The sequence below is a fragment of the Pagrus pagrus genome, assembly GCF_965226575.1.
Source record: "Pagrus pagrus genome assembly, chromosome: 22".
Taxonomy (NCBI): Eukaryota; Metazoa; Chordata; class Actinopteri; order Spariformes; family Sparidae; genus Pagrus; species Pagrus pagrus.
In genome coordinates, this window is record NC_140204.1 from 2,985,399 (window position 1) to 3,001,097 (window position 15,699).

A 15,699-nucleotide genomic window follows, 5' to 3' on the forward strand; every position below is an offset into this window, starting at 1 on the left:
GAATTTATATATTTCTGTTTAATTCGTGCTTGTTTTCTCTAATTTATTTATTTAGTTCATTTTTGTTTACAAAATTATTTTTTATTTTTACAAGCTTTTCCTTTCGCATTTTACAAAACAATACACAACTAAATAAATTATGAATGAATAAATTAATAGATAAAATAGTAAAATAAATGGGATAATAAAGAAGCTAATTAAAACACATTTATTTTATTTAATAAAATCATAGATTATTTTATTTAATATTTTATTTTAAAAAATCACTGTATATTTATTATCATATTATTTTTGATGCATTTGAACATTAATTATAACATTTATTTTCATTCATTGAAACATTTATTTATTTATTTATTATTTTGTGAGTTGTTTATTTGTTTTTAATTTCTTGCTAAATACAATGTGGAAAGAATACAGAAACAAATACATGAAAAGAAAAAAGATTGTAAATAATAATACATAAAATTAAATGCAAAATAAAACAGAAATATCAATTTAAGTCACATTTTTGATTTAATTAATGCCTACATTTATATTTAACATTTTTGGTGCATTAATGGCATATTTACTTATCTGTTGAACTTTATTTATTTATTAGTCTCTTATCTCTTCACATACTCTGAAGTCATGTTAAGAGCTTGTAAATTACAAAAACATCACAACCAGGAGGGAATCAAATCATTAAATGCAATTTAAACACTGTTGCTTGATCATATAAGAATATAATATAAACTCAGTGCTACGACATGTTATTAATATCTTCTCACTCCCATGAATGGAGCAGCTTAGTGTCAGTACAGTTTTTAATCCATCTTCGTGTATATTGACGGTTAATTTGAGCTGCATGCGTCGACATACTTGGATGATTCATTCTGATTCTGCAGCACAGCGTTGTGACAAACAAAGCAGAGGACTTCCCTTTTTACATTTACAACGATGAAATGAGCTAATCAGATTAATTTAAATTGAACTGATACTCACATCTCTGTCAGAAAACCTTTCTCCTTCCTTTGTCTCCTCTAATGACACCTGTCTGTGTGGTGGTTGTCTGTTTGTGGTGTTTGACAGATGGGGGTTCAACCGTAAAGTAACTGCCATATTATAACTGACACTTCCTCTTCCTGGATTGCGACAGAGTACAAAAAAGAAATGACTCATACATCCGGTTGTTTTCTCTGTTTGCCTCACAGAGTTCATGGTGATGATCTGTGATGTTTGATTTAAATTAAACATTTTAAAATCACAATTAAGGAGCGTTAGTTTAGAAATAAAAACAGCCAACAGTGTCGTTAGTGACGGCGTCTGGTATCTAAAGTAATTTTACTTTAATTACAACAAACTGAGACTTTATTGACTTGGAAAATTATCTTTTAAACTGACAAACATCAACAGGATCAATAAATTATTTGTCCTACCGTACAAAGTTTTTCATGAGGTCCACCGGACTGTCCTCCTTGTATCCGTCGTCCTCAGGAGGCTGTTTTTCTTGACATTTCCAGACTAACCACATCAACAACAACAGTTTCTCATGATTAGATATGTCATGTTCATTTATTATAACTTAACAAATAGTCAAACCTTGCTCAAGGACACTTCAGCACTGTGACAATGTAAAACCCACCAGCTGCTTCCTCTTCTGATGAAAACATCAAACATCCTTCCAACAGCTCGAGACACGTTTATCAAAATGACATCATCAGACATCAAAATACAGATTTCAAACATTTAAAACTGGCTGATTATTTCAAAAATACGTTTCTCAACAAACATGGCTTTGACATCACAGAGTGCAGACTCTTCTTCTTCTCTGGTTTCCTTCCATCAGTCTTGATAAAATCCAAGCGTGAATCAGCTTCTTTTTCACTAAATTGTAGACGAGAGTTCAGGTTTGTGTTTTTATTCTGACTTTAAAACAGAATCCGAGTTTATTTGTCCGCAGCAACAAAGCTCATCACAACAACGGTTCAAAAGACGTAAAGAGAAAAGTTCCCAGTTCTTGTTATTTGGTATCACCCGCCTCAGGAGGCGAGTTGTCGCTGTCGTCCTCCCAGGAGGAGGACGTGAACCCCGCGGGGGCGGAGATGGAGTGCGGGGCGGGGGTGTGGCCGAGGCCTTGGTACCGCCCACTTGAGGAAGGCGAGGAGGGCATCGACGTGGCTGCCACGGCGATGGGGTCCTGGGAGGTGGCTGTGAGAAGGCCGGTGTGTTCGGTGTGTTCGGGTCGAGCTACGCTGCCAAAGTACATCTTGTTGGGACGACCAAGGAACGTGCGACCTGATGGAGGAGGATACTTACTTTTACTCTACCTTCTTTGAGACAATGTCAAACAAACAAATTAGGGTTAAATTAAAAAGAGTACAAAACAGGATTAATTTCCTGTTATTGATGAGTTTAACTGACTCATCGGACTGAGACACTCACCAGCATGGCGGACCTGCTCTGTCACATCAGCTCTGATGTCAGAGAAATCCCACATGGCCAGAAAGCTGTCGAAACACGATCCCTCCTCCGCTTCCTGGACGGAGGGACGGACAACAAAATAAAGATACAGAAGGACAGACTGAGGTGAAACTAGATAGATGGAAAAATGCAGATAGAGATACATACAGAGGCAGAGATCAATGCAAAGAGATAGATGAAGATAGATGACAGCGATCAAAAAGCTAGAGATCGATCAGAGAGATAACTAGAGGTGGATAGAGACGGACACAGAGATAGAAAGAGGTAGAGATTGATGGAGATAGATACACAGTATCTTGAAAGCGATAGACATAGATAGAAATGAACAGACGGACAGATTTTACCTGTACGTATGGTTTGTAGGTGAAGGTGTAGTGGTGAGCGATGGCAGCCAGGAACATCTCTATGCAGATGATGAAGTCCTATATCCGTTGAACAATCAGTTCGTCAAGGTGAGAAACCGTCAGTGCTCGTTTGGCAACAACATCCCAACATACAAATTCACATGACTCTTTCAATGTGTACCTGCAGTCCGGTAGCGACGGCCTCCACGCTGTCCCAGTCCCAGGTGTGTTTGTCGGAGATCACACCGACCTTCACCAGGAACGCTATGAAAACTGCCTGCCTGAAGAGAGAAGGACAGCTTCAAACAGTGTCCTCAAATGTCCTGGTCGTTCAGTTTACAATGATATGAAACCGAGAGACGTAGCAGACGACTCCCTTCACCCCTCCATCCTTACCAGAAGGAAACAAACACCACCAGCTTGACGCAGAGGAACTTGCCCACAGGCCTGATGGGAGTCAACTCTTCTTTGAGAGCCCGGTACAGCAGCACCAGGCAGTACATGGCGAACTGGACCGAGAGGGATTCATGTGTTAGAGTGTGCACTTCTGGGAATGCATTATGTTATGATGACAAGGGTTTGTGTGTCTTTACCAGCTGAGATATGTTGTTGATGATGACCAGGTAGGACCAGGCGTTTCTGAAGCTGAAGTTGGCTTCATCATAAACCCCACAGAGCTGACAGATCCTGCAGGGAGAGGAGGAAACAACCATCTTCTCAGATCACACACTTCAATCTGTGTTTTCAGTCTGCACTAAGGGGACTACCTTCTTTCACAGTAATGGTTACAGACTCTCTCCACCTCCCTACATCTGTATTTTGATGGTAATTTATTTGCCAAAAAGTGAGAAAACACAGTAAACAAAGTCAAAGACGGATTAGGATGCTGTCATTTTCTTTCAAATGTCTATAGATACTGCCATAATCTCGTTATTGTGAGTTTTCTCGGCCAGGATAATGGTGACAGAGCATAAATTCAAACATGTAGCTGTGTTGTTTACCGTCTGTTGTTGGTTATGTGACTGCAGTATGAACAGAGTTGTTACCATGGTTACAGTATGAACTCACAGTGCGATCACGGTGGTCACGGGTCGGACCACGGTGTACTGCAGGACTCCCAGCTTACACCTGAACAGCAGCACCCTGTCAGAGGAGGACAGAGAAGCGCTTTAACCTCCACACGTCCATCTTTCTATCGTACTGTGACAGTGTATCCTCCTCTTACTCTCCCATGGGCCATGGCGGGCAGCAGCAGAGCGGCGGCAGGTGAGGCTGCTGCTGCTGGACCTCCAGCATGAGCACCAGGCTGGGGTACTGGTTACTGAGGAAGCTCAGCAGGAACACCAGGAAGTTGTAGATGACGTAGGCCTCGTAGCACTCCCTGCACGTGTCCACGTAGATGGCCAGGCTGGGATAGCGCAGAGCGAGCCACTGGACGGGACGGAGGAGAGAGAGGGTCGTCTTTAGAGAGGTAGCTAACTGTACACAGATGGTGCGATAACATGAAGTCCAAAACACAGAAGGTTGTGTGTGTCCTCTGGTCTTGTGACTCCGTCCCATTGCCTCCAATTAAGGGCTGTTGCCATGGGAACCTAATGTAATAATGTAATAGAGTGGGCAGATCACGGTCACTTCCTCAGTGTGTGTGTGTGTGTGTGTGTGTGTGATGACTCACACTGTCCAGACTGTAGATTGGCACCATCCATAGTATTCTGGTGGAGAAAGACGGGAAGGAAGAGGAGAAGAAAATGTCATTTTAACTGTGGCGTGTTACTTGTTTTTCTACAAGTTAAAGCTGTAAAAAAATGTTATATTGTGACATTTAACAGTTTGAGAGAGAGTTGAGATGAAACTTGAGGCCAAACTTGCTGTTTTCGGGCTTAAAACCAAAGAACGTGTCCTGTTTTCATTCCTTAGTGATGTGAACTATTCCTTTAAAGTCACTTCAAGTTAAAGGTGTGTGTGTTTCCCACCTGATAATGGGTCTCTGCAGCTCAGGCTGGGTGTAGTGGACGATGTGCTGCAGGATCCCCCACAGTGAAATTGGGATGGTCAGAAAGACGAAGATGCCGGCGATGAACCAGGCTTTACTGTGAGTCCCGACCTGCGGAGGACAACCTGCGTGACTAACGGTTATCTTGTTCACAGAGCTCAACAGACAAGATCCTGCAGGAAGTCTACCTTGTCTTTCTGCAGCTCCCAGATGCAGAGCGGCAGCACGGCCACCAGCAGCAGGCCGTAGAGAACCAGAACCAGCGGGCGGATCCACCTCCTCCACTCTGCACACGAAAACGGCATGATGGCGGCTTCACCCTCAGCGTTGACTACAGGCACATCCTAAAACCTCAGGCCGAACCTGGAGGACGAACGTGTGAGATTACGTGACGTTGATGTATGATGTTGAGGAGGCAATTTGGGGATATTTTGCAATGTTAGCACAAACAAGCTAACTGCACATAGCATTGCGTTTTTACCTCTTTACTAGCTAATACTGGACCACAGTTTTACCCTCCTGAGCTAAAGCAGCTTCATTACTGGTCAACAGCACGTTTGTGAGTCGACATTCGCCAAAATTGAGCTAAATGCTAAAGCTAACTCTTGAGATGTAGGCTACTCCACTGCAGCGAGCTAATTAACTGGTCACAACAAAACCGTTTGAATTAAAATAAAAAACAATTAAAGAAAAGTGTATTTTTTAAGGTTTTAAGGTTTTCTGTGCTCCTGTTCAAGGTGGGAGCTAACTGTTCAGAAGCTAACAGCAGCTAGCTCGGAAATCTAGCTAACGTTATCGATCGAGGCGTCTCCGTTCAAATAAACAAAAATTGGGTGGAATAAAGTTCTGTCAAAATAATAAAGTGTTCATGATCTCAACATATGATGTGAAATTAGATTTGACTCATTTTTCATCCATTAACGTTGATTGTTTCTGTCACAAAGACCTTGTGAGGTGGCTAAAGCTAACATTTAACGTTAATGAAACACACTTCTGCTGTAACATTAGCATTTCAGTCGTTCCTTCCCGCTCTGATAACAGACCTAATTAAATACAGAGCTTTTTAAAGATATTTTTCAGCATTTAAATGAAGTTAAACTGACTCTTGTGTTCGACAGACGCACTTTATAGAGAATATGAGGGTTAAAAACAAAGATTACATTATAAATTGTGTCCTATTACAATATCATGGACGTTAAAAATGTATTAAAATATATAATTTCCCACGTAATTAAATAATAAAATGCACTGATGTCACTGTAAACACACCCAGTGGACACCACACAGTCATTCTAGGTGTATTTTTAGCTAATAACTGTCATATTCATCCACTCGACAGTGAAAACGGGTCATCGAGGAGGTAAAACAGCTGAAACCTGATGAGATCAATAATGACCGATGAGGCTGTTGGACCGTGGTGCTGATGTCTCCTCACAGAGATGCTCGGCCTGGTCTCCTCCTCGGCTCTGTTTCCGTTACCAGGCGACGCATCTCTGCTCCGCGCGACCACACACACCGACGATCAGCTGTTTCCTGTTTACTGATCCTCCGATCGCCGCCCTGATCGATCACTGATGGATCATTGATCCGGTCCACGCAGCGGACGGCTTCAGGCTGCGGCAGCTGTCCGCGTCTGTCCTCCTGTCTCCCGTGTGGTGTTCATGGCCCCGCGTCACGGGGAGGAAATCTCAGACTCGATCGGTCACGTGGTTCACAGGAGAGAGACACAACGAGGCTCTTGAATCATCTTGATTTAACCCACATCCTGTTCAAACTGCGTCCATAATGATCAGGTTATATGATCATTTATTTCCAATAGATGAATGTCGTTTAAACAAAGTCATGGTGGGTAAATAAACAGGAAAGCTTTAGTTTACTGTAACATTGAACGCACCACAAAACAAAACAATACAAACAAAGATCACACCTGAACAACTAACAAGTCCTCAGCCGCCATCTTGTAAATGTCCTTCAGTTAAAACCAAAAAGTGAGATATTAACTGGAGGAGGTGAAACTGCTACTCAGAAGAGTTAGCATGTTAGCACGCTAGCACGCTAAACAGCAGCATGTTAGCTTCGAGTACGGAGGAACAAATCTGACAAAATCAAATGACTCAATGAATAAATTAACATTCAATCAAACACACCAAAAATATTGTATAATTTGCATCTGTATTAACATCCTTATTAATGGTCCTATTTAATTTGACATTTTATTTATTTATTTGTTATTTTATATTTTCATTCTGCATTTCTGCTTCTTAATGTAAAAGTAATTTACAATCAAAAGGCTAAAAGTTGACCCAGAAACACGGTTTGAACGGCAGCTCCCTCATTTCATTTTGCAATAAATATCTTAGTCATTTATTATTATTATTATTATTATTATTATTATTATTATTATATATTTTCTCACTTACTTTACTTCTTTTTTTGGCATTATCAGTCCTCCATAACTGTGAGCATCCAGCCTGGGATGACTGTAGACTCTTCAGCTGGGAACCATATGACTGTGTGTGTGTGTGTGTGTGTGTGTGTGTGTGTGTGTGTGTGTGTGTGTGTGTGTGTGTGTGTGTGTCTTTACAGCAGCTCTGTATTGTGGGCAGCGGACTGGAAAATTAATCAAAGCAGACATTTAGCTCCCACACTGACACATCTGCACAAACCAGAGCAGATGTTTGTGAGACCTTTGAGAATACAGCTTTATTGGTGACACACATACAAATACAATATACAAATACATACTTTAATAAACAAAACTCATAATAATTCAGATTGGATTGGTGACGTCAGAGCAATAGTTACTATGAGTTACCGTATGACCCGTATGTTGTTCAGTCACAGCCGTCAGCAGTTCATATTGTGGGCTGTGATGAAGACTTCAGCCTCCAGGGGGCGCTAGTGCAGTCCGACACTTCAGACCTGTTTTATTTCTGTACAGTTACAACAGAATATTTTACACATAAAACATAATGACATAAATACTACTCACAAAAAACTGCCCCGAACCAGAAGTACAAGAAAGTGTGTCCACATACTTTTGGCCATCAAGTGTAAAATATATCATCAAGCAATAATTAGTCTAAAACAATATATATAATACTTAAAACTGAATAAATACACAATGAAAGGGTAAAAGCTAAACATTAGAGGATCGATAAAGTGGTAATCTGTTGAGTCCCTGTTCAGACCTGGTCATCCCTCACCTCACTCCTCTGCTCTGTATACAAATAAACACGTACATCACTGAGACAAACATGATGTTTCTACACAGAGAAAGAAAGAACTTCATGAAGAACATTTGCTGAATTAACGAGAAGGCCCAAATAATTAAGAATTCATCAGAGACAGCGTTTCACAGAGTTTATAAAGTTTCTCCTAACTCAACAATTCACTAAATTGAGTGATTTTTAAAGGGAGTCTGGTGACTCTTCCCAGAGGGGACAAAGAAGGAGCCTATATTGGTTACTGTTTACTGTATTTGTAAAATTTCGTCTTCTTTCATTAATTTTATAGAAATGGTAAAATAAGTTTTACAAGCAGACAAACCGACACTTTTAACAAGGAAAGAAACAACTTAATGTATTCAATTTAATGCCGAATTAACGAGAAGGCACAAATGATTAAGAATTTTAGGCAGACTGCATTTAACAGAGTTTATAAAGTTTCTCCTAACTCAACAAATCGCTAAATTGAGTGATCTTTAAGGGAGTCTGGGGTCTTCCTCCTCATGGCATCTATGAAGTATCCTATATTGGTTACTCTTTATTGTATCTGTACATTATGACTTGTTTACTGTCACTAAAATGTTGTTTTCTTATGTAAATGGTGAAATCAGTTTAAGTAGCAGACAGGCTGGTGCAGGGATGCGACAAACTGGCACTTTCTACAAGGACAGAATGAACTTAATGCTGTGAATTTATTGCCGAATTAACGAGAAGGCACCGATGATTTAGAAATTGTTGTAGCTGTTTAGCAAAGTTTGTCCTCAATCAACAAATCCTAAAATTGCATGATTTGTTAAGGGAGTCTGGTGATGTTGTGGTTACTAGTTGAGTGGACAGTGTGTTCACAGACATGTTACATACATTACAGTGAAGAACATGGGGATCAGACCGTTGTTGTGGCTTCTTCTTCTTCTTGTTTCACAGAGGATGTCAGTTGGCGGTTCTTGGATGTGGTCCGGGACACATGTGGTCCTGGAGGCGTTCAACACCTGCGCGGATCGGATCAGGACGGATGCTAACACCACGTCTGAACAGCCTCAGAGTCAAACAGCAGCGTCTCTCTCAGTGTGCTGGATGTCTTTGTTCTGTCCGGTTGAGTTTCTGAGTGCAGATGAAGATGAAGATGAAGATGAAGGTGAAGATGAAGATGTGGACTCTCTCTGTGTCTCGGTCTCTCAGTGGTCAGTGTGTTTGTACTGCAGGCTGGTCCCGTGGTGGAGAGGCAGCATACTGTTGGAGAGAGAGCCAGAATAACACCAACAACACAGACAGGACTGGAGAGAGAGAGACAGGGAGAGAGACAGGGAGACACTTTGATTAAAGGGATGCTCCAGAGATTTAATACTGCACCTCCGTGACGTTGAGGGAGACCAAGGGAGGTCAAACATTGAGGCAACAGAGGCTGAGATCTCCTGATATTTAGTCCTGATGAGTATTTAAGCTGAAACTACATTTCCCACAATGCAACAAACAGCATCTTTTCTTTGTAAACGCCCTTTGGACACAGTTGGGTGTCATGTAAGTACACAACTCAACAAAGGTCCAGTCGTTTTTTAGACGTTTTAATGCAGAAATGTAGGAAAAGTGCAGAAAAAACTACAAGTGATGACGAGTACATGGCATCAAAACTACAAAAAACACTAAAGAAGAAATACACGGTGATGACATCACTATGACATCACCAGGGGTTGGTGGAGTGCCCCTTTAAACAGATATGTCACTGGTCACTTCCCACAAGTCTTTTATCAAAGGTCGCGACCTTTCTATGTTTAACTTTCGCTCTCTCACTCCTCAGTCCCAAACACGTCTGACAGCGTTTCCTCCTGCGTCTCTCATATCTGCGTCTCACGCCCTCTGACCCCGTGACCTCATCGTGATGTCACGCTGACATCGGGAAAAAGCAACAGATCAACAGCTGCTCGGACGCTCACGGACAAACGACTCGCGAAGATGTTTGGTTTGTTACCTTGAAGCAGTTTTTGAACTTCTTGGAGACGAAGAAGAGGATTATGGGATTGATGCAGGAGTTGATGGTCGCCATGTTGATGCTGAAGTAGTCGAGCACCAGCAGGAAACTGCAACCACAGAAGAAGAACGCACATCAGCGGTGGAAGACTGAATGATTGTTAAGTTATGTTTTCTTTGTGAAAGTGTTTCTGCACCTACTTCAACAGTTCACAGCGGTGAGCGTCGTTGGATCTGTAGACGGTTTTCTTCAGCAGGCGACTCAAGTGGAGAGGGAACCAGCACAGAGCAAAGATCAGAACCAGGCAGAACACGGCTTTGGCCACTTCTCTGCGCTGTGGAGAGAAAACCTGCGTCAGAAGCTGATTTTCTGTGTCATCGTCAGAAATCACCTCATCGTGTTGGTGCGTCTACCTGTTTGAGGTGTTCGCTCAGTGCGATCTTCAGACTTCCTTTCCGGTGTCGGAGCATCTCACCGGTCATGAGGCCGTAGAAGAACGCCGAGAAGACCACAGGTACGCAGAAGTAGAACCCAAACAGCCACCAGTCCTTTGCATCCCGGTAGAACTGGAACGTGGAGAAGCACGATGTCACGTTCAAGAGCACCAAAACATGTTGGGATTTATTCTTTAACGTCTTCAAAACATCTATAGACCCACATTCTTAGCCTCGGGTTAAAGTAGCTGTTAGCCTCGGGTTAAAGTAGCTGTTAGCCTCGGGTTAAAGTAGCTGCTAGCCTCGGGTTAAGGGAGCTGTTAGCCTCGGGTTAAAGTAGCTGTTAGCCTCGGGTTAAAGAAGCTGTTAGCCTCAGGTTAAAGTAGCTGTTAGCCTCGGGTTAAGGGAGCTGTTAGCCTCGGGTTAAAGAAGCTGTTAGCCTCGGGTTAAAGTAACTGTTAGCCCCGGGTTAAGGGAGCTGTTAGCCTCGGGTTAAAGTAGCTGTTAGCCTCGGGTTAAAGAAGCTGTTAGCCTCGGGTTAAAGTAGCTGCTAGCCTTGGGTTAAGGGAGCTGTTAGCCTCGGGTTAAAGTAGCTGTTAGCCTCGGGTTAAAGAAGCTGTTAGCCTCGGGTTGAAGTAGCTGCTAGCCTCGGGTTAAAGTAGCTGTTAGCCTCGGGTTAAAGTAGCTGCTAGCCTCGGGTTAAAGAAGCTGTTAGCCTCGGGTTGAAGTAGCTGCTAGCCTCGGGTTAAAGTAGCTGCTAGCCTCGGGTTAAAGTAGCTGCTAGCCTCAGGTTAAGGAAGCTGTTAGCCACAGGTTAAAGTAGCTGTTAGCCTCGGGTTAAAGTAGCTGTTAGCCTCGGGTTAAGGGAGCTGTTAGCCTCGGGTTAAGGGATCTGTTAGCCACAGGTTCAAGTAGCTGTTAGCCTCGGGTTAAGGGAGCTGTTAGCCACAGGTTAAGGGAGCTTTTAGCCTCGGGTTAAGGGAGCTGTTAGCCACAGGTTAAGGGGGCTGTTAGCCTTGGGTTCAAGTAGCTGTTAGCCTCGGGTTAAGTGAGCTGTTAGCCTCAGGTTAAGGGGGCTGTTAGCCTCAGGTTAAGGGGGCTGTTAGCCTCAGGTTAAGAGAGCTGTTAGCCTCGGGTTAAGGGGGCTGTTAGCCTCGGGTTAAGGGACCTAACCCTGACTTCAGCCCAGGGCTTGCTGGTTATACTGACAGCAGTCTAAAGGAGGCCAGCTGACCCAGAGTCAGTCCTGAGTGCCTGAGCAGACTGTGTTTAGTCCCAACCTGCCGACATAAACAGGAAATTATGTTGTAAACCATCAGAGTTAAAGAGACCCGCCCTGAAACACCATAACAGATCATGAGTCCACTTGTATTCCCCACAGAGACCATCCATCACGCAGACGAGTCCGGCTGCACGTACATGTCTTCACCCACTGACCTTTAAAAGTACGTCTCTTCATCGTCTCACGGGAATTAATTGCTTAAATCCATAAAGTCAATGAACTTTCTGAGCAAAACATTCAGTTTGAGGTCATATATAACATGTTTCACAAGGGTTGTTTGGGCGACTATATTAATGCTGAGTCACAGCAGCACTGAGGTTCTGTACGGACCCATCAGACACGAAGAACCTGTTTCTACGAGTCAACACAAGACCGCACACACACACACACACACACACACACACACACATACACACACATGCAGTCACGTGCTGTAACTCACAGTCATGAAGGGCGTCTTGGGCTGCAGCATGCAGGTCTTGATGGTGGCGTTCTTGTAGTCGAAGGTCACCATGTCGAAGCCGATGGCCTCGGGCACGGCCAGCACCATGGACAGCAGCCAGATCACCACGATCTCCAGCGCCGTCACCGTGGGAACACCTGTGCACTGAACCCGGGACCAGGACGCCACCGCTCGATACCTGCGACCAACAGTATCATTTCATTTAATCATCTATTCTTCCTGGAGATTTATGACTTGAACATTTAAGTGACTAATTGTTTTAATTAAAAGATAACTGGGTGTTTCTGTTGTCAGCGGCAACAGGTAGCACAGTTATTATTACTTCTGTGTGTCCTCAAGCATGAACTTCTGACTTTAAAGAGACTTTGTAGTTTTGTAGAAGAAATGCAAACTCAGAGTTTTAATATTTACAATATTAAATACGGAGCTTCACAAAGTTTATATAGTTTCACTTCAGGCAACAAGTCATAAAATTGAGTGTTTTTCTAAGGGAGTCTGGTGGTTTTCTCCACTCGTTTTCTTTCTCCAAAGAAGCAGCCTATTTTAGTTACTGTTCACTGGCATTATTGTGTGTGTGTGTGTGTGTGTGTGTGTGGTTGTATATTGTGTGTGTGTGTGTGTGTGTGTCTGTTACCTGTCCACACTCAGAGCACACAGGTTGAGGACGGTGATGCCGACTGAAGCTTTCTGCAGGAAGGGAAACAGCTTGCAGAGGAACAGGCCGAACACACTGTCAGCGAACGGCCACCGCATCGCCAGGAGCTGCACGCACACACACACACACACACACACACACACAGCATTAACATAGCATCACAGTGTGTTATCAGTGTCTGTGAGGTATTTTAGTTGCTATTATCAGTGTGACACTCAACCTCCTGACTGAGACACACAACACACACTCAGAGCATGGGGGGGTGTTTTGTACCCATAATGCATTTCTGCCCTCGTGGTGGTGAAATACGGTGGATGCAGCAACGTTCTCATGCACAAAGGCTTCACTAACACTGAGATCTACTTTATAAGCACATTTCTGTGTGGGTCTCAGCACCTTGTAGACGTTGATCGGTATGTCGATGGCAATGTAGATCAGGTCTCCCAGGGCCAGACTGGCTATCACAGCATTGGGTCCGTTCCTCATGCTTTTATTCTGGTAGATGATCCTGAGCAGGGTGGCGTTGCCGATGATCCCCACGGCGAATATGACACAGGACAGCACCGTGTTGATGTACTTGAAGGCTGTTTTTATCGACGTGGCCCGCTTGCAGCTCGGCGGCGGTGCTACCGGTTCCTTGCGAACCGGCACCGAGGAGTTGGAGTGGGACTTCCTCTCGTGTCTGTGCTTCAGCTTGTTTGGATGTTTTGACCTTGTTCTCTCCGCTGAGGGCTCGTTCACAGTGTCTTGCACCGGATGTTGTCCTCCGTCTGAGCTCCGGATCAGAGGCGGCTCAGTGCGATGGAAGTCAGGCCACATCATGGCATCTGACAGCTGAGATGAATCAGAAGAGACGTTTCTGCGGCAACCAACTGGATCGACTGACACCAGACAGCAGACGACCAGCAGCACGGGGAACATCTCATGAATGGAGGGAAGTCTGGAACCCGAGCCGGTCGCCATTCCTGAACCCTCGACTGAATCCACTTTTGTGACTCCAGAAATCTTCCCGGAGCCTGCTGAGCAAGCTATGGAGCAGATCCTACAACCCTCTGTGAGTCCAGAACCAGCTTTGTGAAGTTCTCCGGGTTGAAGTCAGCGTGGACGAGGAAGGAGTGGAGAAGGTTTTCTCCAGGTGTCTCTGAGAGAATCAAGATGAAAACAAAACAGGAAGTCGATTATGAAGCACAACTCTGCAGAAATAAAATATATGAAGATGTTTCCTAAAATGTCAGTTCGGACTTGAGATGGTTGAACCAAAACAATTAGCTTAAAGATGCTAAACTGCTCTGAGAAGAGAGAGCCACCACTGTCACAGCTCTCTCAGACCTGAACGCTGGACTGTTATTCGATGTTATAAAATGTCATCATTCAGTTTTATTAGCATAGCGTCTGAAGTAACAGTGATGAAATGTAGATTAAGACCTTAAACACAATCACAGTCAGCTGACAAAGAAAAAGTTTTTAAAAATCTCACCTGTGTTTGTATTTAATAAATCCCTCTTAACCAGAGAAGAAGAAGAAGAAGAAGAAGAAGAAGAAGAAGAAGGAGGAGGAGGAGAAGGAGACGTGTCCTCTGCTTAGTCGAGACCAAACTGATGAAGTCTCACTGGTCGAGCTCAGTTTTTACTCTCTCTCTCTCTCTCTCTCTCTGATAGCCATTAAGGCTCGCTCGCCCACACTACCCCTCCTCCCTCCACTCTCTTCACACTTTCTCTCCTCTTGCCTCCTTTGTTGCTCCTCATCGGACAAGTTCACATACACTCAATATATAATATGATGTAAGTTATGTTTTAAACATCTATTTAGTTTAAATATATGTTGCATATAGAAAACATGTGGCATATTTCTAACATTATACTAAAACAGCAATTGTCTGTGTATTTTCCAGAGAATATATAACTTGAATCACCAGAACATTATAAAACATTGTCATTATTCTGTTTAACTGAAAATAAATACTGTAAAAAACAACAACAAACAACCTAGAATGTTATTATATTAGATCTGCATATAGGGAAAACATGCATTTGTAACGTAAGCGACGTCTCCTCCTCCTCCTGCTCCTCCTCCTCCTCCTCCTCCTCCTCCTCCTCCTCTCAGCCACAGTGGAACATCTCGTAAACACTCTGACATGAAGTGACTCTGAACTTTTCCCACTTAAGAGTTTGTTCATAAAACAATGTTGTGGAAATTGAGGCAGTAAAATTTATTGCCGTATTCAAACAACAAATTTGACTTTATTGGGGCGTTTGAACACGATTGGTGCCAGACCTCAGACTGAGTTTATCACACCGCTGAGTCCTGCTCTCTGTCAGCGCTCTCTGACACCATCTTCTTCTCTTTAGTCTTTCTGGTTCAAACATATTTCATCAGGAACGTCCTTTTTTTTTCTTCTGAGAGTTTCCAGCAGCTGTTAAAGTAATATATCCTGTTCCTTTAAATACATGGAAGGAAGGTTTTCACAGTGTTGGGATTGTTTTTATGTGTCAAAAAACGTGCCTATTCTCGACCACTGCCTGTTCTGTAGGGAACAGAAACATCCTGAACAAACAAGAATGGCACTCAGTAGAGTGCAAACCTTCACCAAGGCCCAACAGTACAGACAGAAAGAGAGAAAATGTTCCTGGATCTGCACCAAGAGTTAAAGTTAAGAGTCTATTCTGAGCTGAGACCCAACCTCCAGCCAAGGTTTGTGGAAATCCAACCAACCAAAAACCAACCGACCGACCAACCAACCAACCAACCAACCAAAAACCAACCAACCAACCAAAAACCAACCAAAAACCAACCAACCGACCAACCAATCAGAAAACCAACCAACCAACCAACCAAAAACCAACCAACCGACCAACCAACCAACCATCAACTA

The 15,699-nt window shown here is 43.2% G+C and overlaps 2 protein-coding genes across 2 annotated transcripts; both read right to left on the reverse strand.

Annotated features, from left to right (window-relative positions):
• Positions 1-1,535: 1,535 nt before the first annotated feature.
• Positions 1,536-6,470, reverse strand: LOC311251550 (transmembrane protein 184C-like). Its single transcript, XM_084344023.1, has 12 exons — positions 6,177-6,470; positions 4,989-5,163; positions 4,781-4,911; positions 4,483-4,519; positions 4,033-4,238; positions 3,876-3,950; positions 3,401-3,494; positions 3,204-3,316; positions 2,989-3,088; positions 2,808-2,885; positions 2,425-2,518; positions 1,536-2,277 (listed from the first exon to the last, which is right to left on the reverse strand). Exons 2-12 carry the CDS (start codon positions 5,103-5,105, stop codon positions 2,003-2,005), a joined length of 1,320 nt encoding a protein of 439 aa, XP_084200149.1. The 5' UTR covers positions 5,106-5,163; positions 6,177-6,470; the 3' UTR covers positions 1,536-2,002.
• Positions 6,471-8,700: 2,230 nt separating this feature from the next.
• LOC311251961 (endothelin receptor type B-like) lies at positions 8,701-14,373 on the reverse strand. The gene is made up of 7 exons (XM_084344685.1): positions 13,224-14,373; positions 12,807-12,934; positions 12,152-12,350; positions 10,407-10,559; positions 10,194-10,327; positions 9,994-10,102; positions 8,701-9,301 (listed from the first exon to the last, which is right to left on the reverse strand). Exons 1-7 carry the CDS (start codon positions 13,788-13,790, stop codon positions 9,203-9,205), a joined length of 1,389 nt encoding a protein of 462 aa, XP_084200811.1. The 5' UTR covers positions 13,791-14,373; the 3' UTR covers positions 8,701-9,202.
• Between the last annotated feature and the right edge of the window lie 1,326 nt (positions 14,374-15,699).

Bases quoted from the DNA above. Each gene is read 5' to 3' on its own strand.
- LOC311251961 (XM_084344685.1), bottom strand. From the start codon at position 13,790: ATGGCGACCGGCTCGGGTTCCAGACTTCCCTCCATTCATGAGATGTTC. The intron at 10,103-10,193 runs GTAGGTGCAGAA...CTGTGGTTGCAG, and splicing joins CACCGCTGTGAACTGTTGAA to TTTCCTGCTGGTGCTCGACT. The intron at 9,302-9,993 runs GTAACAAACCAA...CTCTCTCTCCAG, and splicing joins AGTTCAAAAACTGCTTCAAG to TCCTGTCTGTGTTGTTGGTG.
- LOC311251550 (XM_084344023.1), bottom strand. From the start codon at position 5,105: ATGCCGTTTTCGTGTGCAGAGTGGAGGAGGTGGATCCGCCCGCTGGTT. The intron at 2,519-2,807 runs GTAAAATCTGTC...CCCTCCGTCCAG, and splicing joins CCTACAAACCATACGTACAG to GAAGCGGAGGAGGGATCGTG. The intron at 2,278-2,424 runs GTGAGTGTCTCA...CTCCTCCATCAG, and splicing joins AGAGCAGGTCCGCCATGCTG to GTCGCACGTTCCTTGGTCGT.